Here is a 13,349-nt window from a genome sequence, read left to right as displayed (position 1 = left end):
GTATATTTTTAAGGTGAATGGAGAAAGATTTGAAAAGGATATGAGAGACAATGTATTTACACAAAGAGTCATTTGTATGTGGAATAAGCTTCCAGAAGAAATGGTGGATGCGGGTACAATTACAACGTTTAAAAGACATTTGCATAAGTACAAGGATAAGAAAGCTTTGGAGGAATATTGGACCAGGCACAGGCAGGTGGAACTAGATTAGTTTGGGATTATGGTTGGCATGAACTGGTTGGCCCGAAGGGTCTGTTTCCGTATTGCATGACTGTATGACTCTATCTTTACCAGCTTTTGAGCTAATAAACATGGTTGACATCCTAGCCTGGTACTAAATAAATGCTGCATTATCATAAGGTGCTCTCCTTTAGATGTGATGGCTAGCTAAGAACCAAACAGTTTTTGTTCACCAGATTCAGAATTCTTAAATTACATATTTAAAAACAAGAGGGACTTCTCTTGATGTCCTAGTAAAATTTTTATCTCAGCCTGTACCATGAAATATATTGATTGTTCATGGCTGTATGTATGAGTCATTGTTGAAATATTATTGTCTTTCAGACAAAGTTGTTCACAATTTTTAAGCAAACTATGTTGGCACATTTTTTTTCTGAAACAGCCTTGGTTTGTACAAACCAATCATGTCATTTCAAAATTCAGCTCTAATCAGGGAGCCTACCAGCTGGGAGCATGTATTGGAAAGCTTTTGGCATATGTTTGAATTTTACAACCATTCATTTTGTGGATTGAAGACCATTAAGTGAATGTTTAGAGCTCTTTGGAGATATGATCTTTTTGAATAAAACTACCTTCAGGATGTGTGCATTTTGAAGAGCAGACCTTTGCAAAATGATTTTCCTCTCTGGAGGGGGAAACAGCAAATGTTTCATTAAACTCAATATATATAATTTTCCATAGGGATCATGTTTATCTCCTGCTGTAAATTCAGGGAAAGGTCAGGAGAATTCCAAGTCAAACTGTAAAATCTTTTAGCCATTCACATGATTTGTAAGGGAAATTTATATTTAACTTAGTTTGTAGTTTTTGAGGCAGAACCCCCTCAATGAATAGAAACTGAATTAAAAATGGAACAAGGAAGTAAACGAGAGATAACACGGTGTAGAGCTGGATGAACACAGCGGGCCAAACAGCATCAGAGGAGCAGGAAAGCTGACGTTTCAGGTCTGGACCCTTCTTCAGAAAAAAAGTTCAACTGAACTGAACTTGGTTGAAAGTTATAAACAAATACAGATCGGTCGAAGCTGAATAGTAGCAGTTGATGTTTCCACTGATGAAGAACAAACAAGCTGAAGGAGACTTGAGAAGACAGACCAGGTCCAGAAGCTGTGAATAAGTTCCTGAAACTCTTCCTGTTATTTGAAGATAACGTTAGTGGATTGATATTATTCACGTTGGGTTGTACAGGGTCTGCCATTTGTGATGAACACTGTGACAATGGAATTTGTGTTGGCTGTACATTTCTCATGAGGGAGAGAGAGTTTGAAAGATCTTCTGACTAAGTATAATCACTAACCTGTGAGTCGACTGCTGAGCCAATTTGTAGCATTTTCTGGGTTCTATCCAGCATTTAATTTGAAACTTAATGTTTATATTTGACTACAATTCATCAGTTAATTCATGTTTAATTTGTGTAAATTATGGATGTTGAAATATAAGTTGAATAGAATTCAGCCATCAAAAATAAGACCAAAGAACTGCCAATGCTGGAAATCAGAAACAAAAACATAAATGGCCGGAAAAATCAACAGGTCTGGCAGCATCTGTGGAGACAGAAACAGAGTCAATGTTTCAGGTCCAGTGACCGTTCTTTACAATTGATTGTATCTCGGAGAAGGTTGGTATATACATGTTGAAAATAGAGTGGGAGGGGGCGAAGGGCAAGAAATAAACAATTGATGGAGATGGAGCAAAGAGAGATCAGCAGTTGGGCAGACAAAGGAATTGGTAATTGTCAGCCTGAGGGAATCAATAGCTGCTCTTGAGAACCATTAGTGGCTGACAATGGATTGGCCTTTCTCTGTCTGGGCCCAATCTCCACCTATCATTTACTCTTCCTTCCCCCTTGCTGCTCCCCACCTTTCCCCAAACACCACCATATATGCCAACCTTTTCCTAGTTGCAGGCACTTCTGAAAAAGAGTCACTTAGACCTGAAACCTTAACTCTGTTCGTTACCACAGATGCTGCCAAATAGAGTTAAATGTTTGGTTTGTCGACTCTTGTATTGTCAAGAAATCTTCCATTTGAAACTGTGATATCATTTGCTCCATTGCTTTAGCAAATAATTTAGATTTCATATTTTAAAAAAGTTATACGTTGCTACGCTGATCGTAACAAGTTTCTCTTGTGTAAAAATTATGTCAGGGAATTAGGACACAAAAAGAAACTCAAGGTTATTTTGTTTACTTTGCAACAGTAGATAAAAGCGTAGTGGAACTAAATTTGCAAGGTCATCATAGTGAATACCCACAGTAACCATCAGATAATGGATAAAAGAGGAAACCACTGTGGATGCAGTGAATCAGGAACAAAAACAAAGTTGATGGAAAAGCTCAGCATGTCTGGCAGCATCCGTGAAGGAAAAGGCAGAGTTAATGTTTTGGGTCTGGTAACCCTTCCTCAGAACCCATCCTCAAGTATCCTGAGGTCTTATCTGGAGCTCCACCCACTCATTGGAAGGTCATTAATACTGAAAATGTTGAGCTAAGGGTGGAGATTTTCTGTATTACTAATTCCCAAATTCTGGAAGGACTGTGGAAAATCAGAGCGGTAGCCTGGCTTCTGATGGAGCCGTGAGAGCTTCATGGAATTGTGGCCTGCCCCCTCAAGCATTTTTTAAAATGTGTTTACACATTGGATATTAGTTAACATATTTGATAGATATCTGTAACTGAATCCATTTTTTTCATTTTCTAGGACAAAGTTTGGCTGCAGGGGTGAAGTCTCCAGGTTGGTCATCAGCATAAGGATTGTCACATTTTTCATGTTGACATAGATTAGTTAACTCATTTATTTTCTAAAAATTTGCATTGAATTTTAGTTTTGAAATGAGAAAGAAAATGTCATTAATTTGAATTAGCATAGTTTGCCTGACTAGGGGTCGTTGGGTATTTTCAATGTTGAGAAAAGCAGACAGGCAGATTTTTAATGAGTAAGTGAACCAAGGGCTAGCAGATCAACCATGGTATCACTGAATAGCAGAGCAGAGTCAATGGGCCCATTGGCCTCCTTCTACTCCTGAATCTTAAAGTCTTGTCTTTTCAGGAGCTTGATAACCCAAGTCGGTAACCTCCACGGCCGTGTGATATAATACGCACAGCATACCACAACCTGTCAGTATTTTCAAAACTTAGTCTAAACATGACTGAAATCCATTTCAGAGGATGAGATTTGGATGTCATATCTGGTTAATGGGATTTCTTTCCTAAATATGTCAAATTTAATATTTTAAATGAGAACTACTTTTTTTAAATGTGCGCCAATTGAGAAGTGACATAAATCCTTAGAGACTGCCATCTCTAAATGTCTGCTCAATTATTCACAATTGATCACTTTTATTTAACAGCGGAACTGGGCTGCTGTTTACCAGAAACATTTATGCAATTATTTGCGACAAGCGACCTTGGTGTGAAATTTGCACAACATTGAAAATTGATGATAGTTCAGATGACTTTTTTTGTTCTTGTAGTCACAGTCAATTAGAGATTCATAATGTAATTCAAAAAAGAAATTCATCTTAAACCGCCTTGAAATTTGTTGGGTGACATTGGATAGCTATGCTATTGTGTATATGTCACTATGATTTTTGATGATAGAGTTACTGAGCTTTTTTGTGTTATCCAGGCAATTATACATCAATGTCAAACTCAGTCACCATTAGAGTGCTGAATTCTGAGTATTCAAGCACTAAATGTAACCATCAGATTAATGGGCTAGTCAGAATATTAATCGAGGATTGACAAATGGGTGACATGTTGCCAATGTTGTACAAATTGAATTTGCAGATGAGTTACAACATCAGATCCATGAATCAATTCATGCTTATTTTGCTTCAAGAGGGTTACATTGAAACTTCCCTGCTCAATTAAGAGAAGTGCTGTGTTTTACGTAGCTCTGCTGGGTGTGTTTTTGGCAGAGAGACATGTAAAAAAGGCCAGGTGGCATGCCACCACTTTCTCAACCATCTCTGAGCTTAGTCTCATAGTATGCTAGGTGGGAAGGTGCTTTAGTTCCTGTGTGTAGATGGATACTTAAAGATAACTTCCCCTTTTGCGTAATTCCATTGACCTGAATAATGCCCTACCCATCCCATAATACTGTTAGTGTGAACAGTCAAGTGGCAGCGAGTACATCGTGTTTTTGCTTTAGCTTATGTGTAATCAGTCAGAAGTCACATGATATCAGGTTATAGTCCAACAGGATTATTTGAAATCACAAGGTTTCATAACTCTGCTCTTTTGTCCGGATCACATCCACTTCCTCCCGTGCCGCCTGCCCGACGTAATCTGATCCCTTCCAGCGCCCCCTCCAAACTACATGCCCCCACCACCCTGTCCAACCTCCCCACCTGCAGGATCCCTTTATGCCTTAAAACCTGGGATTTGCCTGCCTGCAGTTCCAGCAGTATGCATGGCTGAACTTTGGTACGGTCACGGCTAACAAAGATGCCGAGGTGGGGCCGACTGAAGATGAGGTGTGAACGCCACGCTGTTAACCAATTGTACCTACCCACAGCTTGTTATGGTGGCTTCACTGCTGGCTTCCTTAGAGTGTGTAGGCCTTTTGCTAACTCTCCTTTGGGGTTAGGGGAGTACACCACCCCTCCCATCCCCTGCTGTAATATGGATTTTTAATCAAGATGTAGAAGTGTGACATTTTCAGCCACTGGGTGTTAAAATTAGGCTAGAATCACTAAAGTGTGATTATTTCAGTTGTGCGACATCGAACATGTTAGCACCAGCTAAGTGAATTCCATATGGCCCATTGTGGACTTTCTCCTGTGATCTACTATAGTTGTAATGGCCCCATCACTATTTAGACTGTGAATTACTGTGAAATCCTGGAAGTTAATGATTATTGTCCCAAACAAGTGACTGGCTGATTCAACCTTTAACCACCACTTCCACATCTAACACAAGAACTGTGACAATGAGTCTTGGGACTTTGGGAAGCCAGCTATCAATCTTATCAATTTACTCTTCTTATTTGTAAAATTGTCTTTTTCCACATTCCTATGCCCAATTGTATAATAATCTTGGTCAGTAAATAGCTGCCTTTGTTTTTCCATTTATTAAAAATTTGGTACTTAACTGCTTCCTGATCACAGTTCCCAATAATTTTGTACTACTCCTTTCCATTGGCTTGGCTGCTCTGTGGAAGACATAGTCAATGTTTAGCTCACATGTTGAAAACAGGGAGTAATTTATAAACCAACAAGACTGTTACTCTGTAAAAATTTTAGTAATCCATTGTGCACCACCAACAGGTGCACTAATGAAATATCTAAACATTTTTAAAAATCTTTGTCAGTACTTTAATAAAAGATTGTAGGTTTGTTTAGCTAATGTTTAAGTGGTTCTGTAATATGTTTTAATGATACACTAAATCTAAAATACATCTTTCATTGATAAGTGAAGATTTTAATACTCTCTTGTCACTGCAGCAAATCTACGGTTCTTCCAGTGTGTGTCCCTTGATTCTCCCAATGGATATGGGCCTATGTCAAATGCTTTCTCATCTCTCCAAAGTCCTGCAATAAGCAAACAAAGCCTCAAACAGAGTGGGGATTCTGAAAAGAAGGTCAGATCTCCTGGACATTAGATGAACAGATAACAAACATGGAAAAATATTCTGCACATTTCATACTGAAACTTTCAGTTCTGCTCTGCTCTGTTTGCAGAGCTGTATTCACAGAGATCACTGAGAAGAACAAAGTAATTTACTGTTGACTACAGATATGTAAATCAGGAAAGATGATCAGTTTGAATGGACTGTAACACTACTTAGGGTTGGAAGACTTAAATATTTAACTCCCGTCAATCTGTGGTGCTATAGCATTACATTGCTCCTAACAGCAATACGCAATACTGACAAGTGCCTGCATCTCTTACTCCTCTTCATGGCTTTTTGCAAGCTCCAAGATGTCATAAATTATAGAATACCTACGGTGCAGAAGAGGGCCATTTCGTCCATCAAGTCCACACCAACCATCTGAGGAGTATCCCACCCAGACCCACTCTCCTACCCTATCCCAATAACCCTGTGTTTCCCATGGCTAATCCACCCAGCCTGCACATCCCAGGACACTAGGGGCAACTTAACATGGCCAATCCACCTAACCCGCACATCTTTGGACTGAAAGTTTAAAAATGCCTTTCAAGTGCTTGTAAAATGCAAACACATCTGTAATTATGATTTTAGTCAGTTCAAGCCTACTTGCCTTTAATGATTTGTTAATGGCCTAATATGCAGAAAACTAATATTTTGATGGACTTTCTCCACCTTGTGTTCCCAATTTAAGCAGGGAAAAGGTGAGCTCCATTAGAATTCTTGTTTATCTGCGCCAATTGTTCTTGTGCCATTTCTCAATGAGATCTGAATAATGCTCCTTCAGCCAGTTCTTTCTGAAAACCAGGTACAATATTCAATGCTATGTTTGAACTTCGAGGGTTTCCAGCAATTTCTATGTATTCTAATGTAATGTCAATGGACAACAAAAATGCCCATGTAAATTTTCAGTGTACTATTCGTATTGACAGTATGCTCTGCAGCATTAGGTCCAAAGTAAAATTTTCAGGAAAGCATTAATTGCCCTTCAACACTCAAAAACACTGTTGTGATTAACTACCAGATGGAAACCTTCACACAGAACACTCAGTATTTTATTTACCCTATCCAAAAACTTTGTATTTATTCTGACAGCACATGGTTTTTCTGTAAATGGCCTCACTTTCTGCCCCCTGCTTCAGTAACTATTTTCATAACATGCCATTATTGCCTGAAAAAGAAATTTCAGTTATTAATCAGCTAGCCTGTGACTTGAATTATTCTTTAAGCATGTGATTGTTTAAAACAAGGAGAAATATCACAGTTGGGTTTCGGCAACTGTTACAGAAGCGCACACAGCAATTTTTTTATGGAGCATGGAATGCCACAATTCAGTGATCTGTGTATTCTTGGACACTGTTGAACCAACAAGAATTGTAAAAGAGATGAAAGCATTGTATTTATTGCAGACAACTGCATTTGACTTAAATGTAGGGTGGTCAGAATTTTACTTGATTCTGATTTAGCTCTCATGCAGATAAATTCATCAAGATTCAAGAGGAATGGTACCATCAGAGCACAAACAGATATATTTTTATTTGGAACTAAATATTTTTAATCCATTTTCAAACATTTTACAGTAGAAATTTATAGATATTGATATTGCTTGCACTCAATGATGCAACCTCTAAAGGCTTTGTTTTTTGCTTCAATACTGTTTTTGTGTAGTTACAAGGCAGCATGAAAATAGTAACAAAACTAAAGCATCTCAATCCTTCCTGAAATTATGCTTGCATTTCTTCATTCTAACTGTGACCATTGTCTATCAATGTACTTCCAAACAAATTACCTTGTAATGTTTTATGATAAATTATTTTGTGGCATATGCATGTGTGATTATGGACAGGAACTTCAGTTTTGAGACCTATGCCAAAGCACTTAGACTATATTGGCATCTCTGTATGAAGATCCTTATTCATACAAAAGTGGAAGTACAGAATTAAGATGGAAAATGCTGTTTATAGTTCATATTAAATTTGTAAATCTGTAATTAAATATGACAGTTGGACAGTAATGACTTTTTACTATCCGGTGTTAAAGTAGAGTTAACAACATGACCTTAGCACAATGGGTAGTGCAGAATCAATGGTATACTATTTGCAGTTGGATATGATTGTTGTGTTATTTATATGATAAATTTAAGTCATAAGCGACACAGCTTTCCAATTGCTGGAGTATAAATCTGATGAAATCCTGTCAAGCAGGTGGGTGCAGCTATATCTGCCCATAAGGAAGTAAAGAAACCCATGAGTTTGACAGAGAGGAATGATTAACAGGATAAGAGAGACTGGAGAAAATATTTGATAAAAGGGAAGTTGTAAATGTTCAGATTGGTGGTGTGAAAGCACCATTTATGATCAAGAGAAGTTCCTTAACCTATGAATCTTTGAGGTTATGTCGATCAGTGTAAACAATAATGTCGAGATATGTGTTAAGGGCAAGATGAGAGCAAGTTTAAATTTTCAAGGATGATGATCTAAGAAATAAAGTGGAAAAGGGGCACTTTTAAAGTGTACTAACAGGTTCTGCTTTTGAATCTGTTGCTGTGAATTTGAACTTTCTATAATTGTTGCTGTTCAGTTGCCTGAAAGCCAAAAGTATATTGGTCTTTAAAAGGCATTGAATAGTTAAGTAACCATAAAGTTCCTAACAAAGAATATAGTGACTGCAACTATTGGTTTATATTCTGTATGTATAAGACCAATAATTCCAAGGAGGCTGCTCTGTTGATGGAGGCATGCCAGTGTAGAATAAACGTCTGACTATGGAGTTGGATCGAATGATTGTGGAATAGAGTTGATTGCATGGTCTGAGGACTTCCTAGGGTGTTTCAGCAACATCCCTTCCCTCTAACTTTGCTACTGTCTGAAGTGACCACCTCCCCCTCGACTTCCAGGCTAAAGATAAAACATGAAGTACAGCAGTATTTCATGTGAAAATGAGCAATTCTTCTTCAAGGTACAAGATTACTGACCCATCATAATTAATTATCTCAGCCTAAAGAAGTTATGGAATCTTTGAAAGGCATCAAAGGGACAGAACTCCAACTCTCAGACATTATTATTCTGCTGAGATCTTTCAAAGGATTACAGGATGGAAGTCCTAAGTTTGCATGGAATTCCACCTGTTCTGCCACTTGACTCGAGCTGTAGAACCTGTCATGATCTTTCTTGACAGAATGTGCGTGCAGCAAAACAATGGATTTCCATTATGAAGTGAGTTTCAGCTAAACTCTGGCTGACCGCATCAGCTCAGCACTTTACCTGGATTGAAATTTCATAATATTTAATTTAGACCATGTAATATATTGATGAATAGCTATATGAGTTTAAGATGAACTGCAAAACAATGTCACTTTTGTGGTCGTTGATATTTTCAGATTACATTTTTGATTTGCTGTTAAAAGAAAACCTCATGATAATATTTAATGCACTGAAGAGTTTATGGGTTAGATTTTATTCACACAAATGTTTATTAGTATAAAATATAAAAGGTGGATCTTAATTCATGTAAAATTGGGAGTTGACAGCATGACATGCATCTCTCCTGACACAGACATAAACTGAACTACCAGCTTACTAACTTTTACCCTGCAAAGTCAAGATCTACCTTAATGCACGCTAAGAATCAAAAATGATTTTATGTTTAGCAGGTGAGAACAGTAGCACCAAATGAATATGAATAGTTCATTTTTCATGTGCCATTTTTTTAAGTTGTGTTTAAGCATCACCACCTGTAAATTCTGAGTGGAGAGTCAGAAATAATGAGAGGTGCCACTATTGACCAAACAAAATTATAGCATATATCTTGAAATTAATTTGCAATTTGTCATAATCCAGTAAACTAACAAAACAAGTATGTAAATGAATAATTTAAATGTTTGAATATCTACAGGTTCATGTGCACTTTTTAAAACAAGACCATTTGAAATTAACATTGTTTATATTAATTTACAGAAAATAAAAATGTGTTACTTGTAAAATCTCAGGAAAAAAATAATTGAAGGAAAGAAGCATTGACATGTTAGAATAGGTTACACATTGTTTAAATATAAAGTCAACAAATTAAAAATGGCTGCATTTGTATAGTGCCTTCCATAACCAGTAGATGACTCAAAGCATTTTATAGCCGATTTGAAAGAAAAAATTGTAAGTAGCAGAAGTAGCAACCAATTTTATGCACAGCAAACCCCACAGAGAGCAATGTGAAAATAGTTCTAAGATGTTGATTCTGGAATAGGGGTCGACCAGGACACCAGGGTAAATACCATGCTCTTTTTTGAAATAGTGCCATGTGAAGTTTTGTATTGATCAGAATTGGCAAATGCAGATAAAGCTTAGCACCTCAACTGAGAAATGAAAACTCCAACAGTGCAATAATAGTGCACTGGAGTGTCATTCTTGACTTTTGTGCAGATGTATAGCACATCTATCGTACAAAGAAACAATATAAACTATGATCAGGATGTTTACCATCATCTACACGACATTTGTCATCTTAATATCAGTTTGACATACAAACTTTTCTCCTCCTCCAATTCCTGTGGACTACTACTCTCCTACTTTGGGGTTGGTTTATAGTATCAAGACTGTTGTGGTGTGTACATGCAGTGACCTCTTTGTATAATTAGCCAAAGCCCAGAACATTAAAAAAATGCATTGTCCTCGAGTATTCCTGTATTATCTAAGTGTATTCATGGTGGAAATTAATCTGAAAGTGATATAATTAGAGTTTGAGGTATAATAAAGTATCTGGACTGATTATTCCATTCCTTTCCATAAAAACCCTTAAAGAGGTCAATCCATCATTCAACCCCCAGGCTCTGGGATGGCGCTGTGGTTATCAGTTGCTGACAGTGCCAAGGACCCAGGTTCAATTCCAGTCTTGGGTGACTGTCTGTGTGGTTTGCATATTCTCTCCAGATCTGCATGGGTTTCTCCCAGGTGCTCTGGTTTCCTGCCACAAAGAGCAGTGTAGGTTGGGAAGATTAGCCATGGTACATTGTTCCCTACGGTCCAAGGAAGTGTGGGTTAGGCAGATTAGCTATGGTAAATGTTGGGATAGGATCGGTTTTTGTGGGATGCTGTTCTGAACATTAGTCCAGATTCAATGGGCTGAATGGCCTCTTTCTATATGCAAGGATTCTATAATTAACTCCATCATTTTGCTAAACTGACTGTTAATCTGATAATCTTGTATGATCAATTCTATGATTTCACTCTTAACTGTACCAGTATTGTGCTACTATTCATTCTTATATTTTTAATTGTACTAGAAAAATCTTCTCCAACAGTTCAGTTTATCAAATAAGTAATTGATCAATGTGAGGTGAAAAGATCAGAGGTTTTAATTCTAGATTGTTCTGAGTTGCCTAATTTTATTAGTGTTGCTTTATTAGCTTTGGTATCTGTATAATTATAGAATCCCTACAGTGAAGAAGGAGGCCATTCAGCCCATCAAGTCCACACTAACCCTCCAAAGAACATCCTATCCTACCCCAGAAACCCTGCATTCCCCATGGTTAACCCAACTAGCTTGCACAACTCTGGACTGGGGGAGGAAACCAGACCACCCAGAGGAACCCCATACAGTCACAAGAGAATGTGCAAACTCCACACAGACGGTCACCCAAGGGAGGAATCAAACCTGGGTCCCTGGTGCTGTGAGGTGGAAGTGCTAACCACCGAGCCACCGTGCAACCCTCCCTTATGGAAGGAAACAGTTGGCTAGGTTTGTGACTGTCAGGTTGATCTAGCAGAATGTTTCCTTACTTTCACCTCCAAGTCAGAAGATTTGATTTTCAAGTTCTGTGTCAGGGCTTGACTACAAAATCCTGCCGATAGTCCAGTGCAGCACCAAAAGACTGCTGCATTGTAGGGAAGCTGAATTTCAGATTTGACATGAAAGTAAGATCTCATTTGCTCAAGTGGATGTTAAACTACAATGGCTGTATGTTGATGGAGAAAAGGGGAGCTATCTCTAGCATCTGGCTTATCTCTGTTCCTTAATCAATATCATAGAAACAGATTATCTCATTTTAATCACATCTTTATTTGCTATATGCATATTGGCTGCTACATTTTGTACATTACAATAGTGAATACTTAAATGTAGAGTATGTTGAAATATTTGGCAGTCATAAAAAGCACCTATATAAAAGCAAGTCGCTCTTCTTAAAACTGAAATACATGTTTGGAATATAATTCTAATTTAAGTTTATAATTTTTCTTGTAATTGATTCTATCATTAGCTTTTCCCTTGTTTTATTTTTAAAGCTGTTTGGTAAAGTTGCCTGTTAAAAATTGAATGTGTTCCATTTTGTTTTGGATATGAAAACAAAAGTTTAAAAAATTATGTTCAACAAGCTGAAATAAGTTTTCAACATGTCTTTTAATCAATCAAAAGTGTTCACTTGTCAGTTTCATAGATTGATAGAATCATAGATTCAACTGATCAATCTTTGTAACAATTTTTCCTGCTAAAAACCAGGAAAGAAAGCAGGCAGACAAATTTAATCAGCAGAATGTTCCGGGACCCAGCAGGAAGGAGTCAATATGTTCCTCTCCTTCCCTTTTAGTATCAGATAGCAGAGGTTGGAGTGCAAATTTAAACAAAATTGAAAAAGCCGTAAAATGTCGATTAATGATCATCCATTTAACAGGATTGCACATCATCAAAATGATCAGTGTGTGTGGTAGCTTAAATAATGGGGTGCAAGTCAGAAAACTGCTGTTGCACAGCAGCATTATGAAGTAGAGTACCCATGAGTTTTGCAGGTTTGGTAATTCCTTTTTTCACAGTGTTTCCATAAAGAAATCAATGAACCCCTTTGGATGTCTCACCACTCCTCCAATGATTTTGATACTCCTACCTGATTTAACATCACCCTCCAAGCTGTAATGAACCAAACCAAAGTCTAACTAAGATAACAAAGTGTGGAGCTGGATGAACACAGCAGGCCAAGCAGCATCTCAGGAGCACAAAAGCTGACGTTTCGGGCCTAGACCCTTCATCAGAGAGGGGAATGGGGAGAGGGAACTGGAATAAATAGGGAGAGAGGGGGAGGCGGACCGAAGATGGAGAGAAAATTTGATAGGTGGAGAGGAGAGTATAGGTGGGGAAGTAGGGAGGGGATAGGTCAGCTGACGGTAGACGGACAGGTCAAGGAGGCGGGATGAGGTTAGCAGGTAGGAAATGGAGGTGCGGCCTGAGGTGAGAGGAAGGGATAGGTGAGAGGAAGAACAGGTTAGGGAGGCACGAACAGGCTGGGCTGGGTTTGGGATGCATTCCATTCCTCCCATTCCTCAGACAACATGTCCATCATGGGCCTCCTGCGTGCCACAATGATGCCACCCGAAGGTTGCAGGAACAGCAACGCATATTCCGCTTGGGAACCCTGCAGCCCAATGGTATCAATGTGGACTTCACAAGCTTCAAAATCTCCCCTCCCCCCACTGCATCCCAAAACCAGCCCAGCCTGTCCCCGCCTCCCTAACCTGT

The 13,349-nt window shown here is 38.3% G+C and overlaps 1 protein-coding gene across 1 annotated transcript in view; it reads left to right on the top strand.

Moving 5' to 3' along the window:
- trdn (triadin) overlaps nt 1-12,797 on the top strand; it is a 433,668-nt gene extending 420,871 nt beyond the window's left edge. The window contains exons 56-57 of the mRNA XM_059645698.1: nt 2,940-2,972; nt 5,686-12,797. Of these exons, the coding sequence (XP_059501681.1) occupies nt 2,940-2,972; nt 5,686-5,843 (191 nt within the window). The 3' untranslated portion in view covers nt 5,844-12,797. The remainder of the gene's footprint in view (nt 1-2,939; nt 2,973-5,685) is intronic.
- The last annotated feature ends 552 nt before the right edge of the window (nt 12,798-13,349 follow it).

This window comes from Stegostoma tigrinum, chromosome 4 (assembly GCF_030684315.1).
Source record: "Stegostoma tigrinum isolate sSteTig4 chromosome 4, sSteTig4.hap1, whole genome shotgun sequence".
Taxonomy (NCBI): Eukaryota; Metazoa; Chordata; class Chondrichthyes; order Orectolobiformes; family Stegostomatidae; genus Stegostoma; species Stegostoma tigrinum.
Note: the sequence above shows the minus strand (reverse complement) of the source record. Positions and strands in the feature narration are given on the sequence as shown.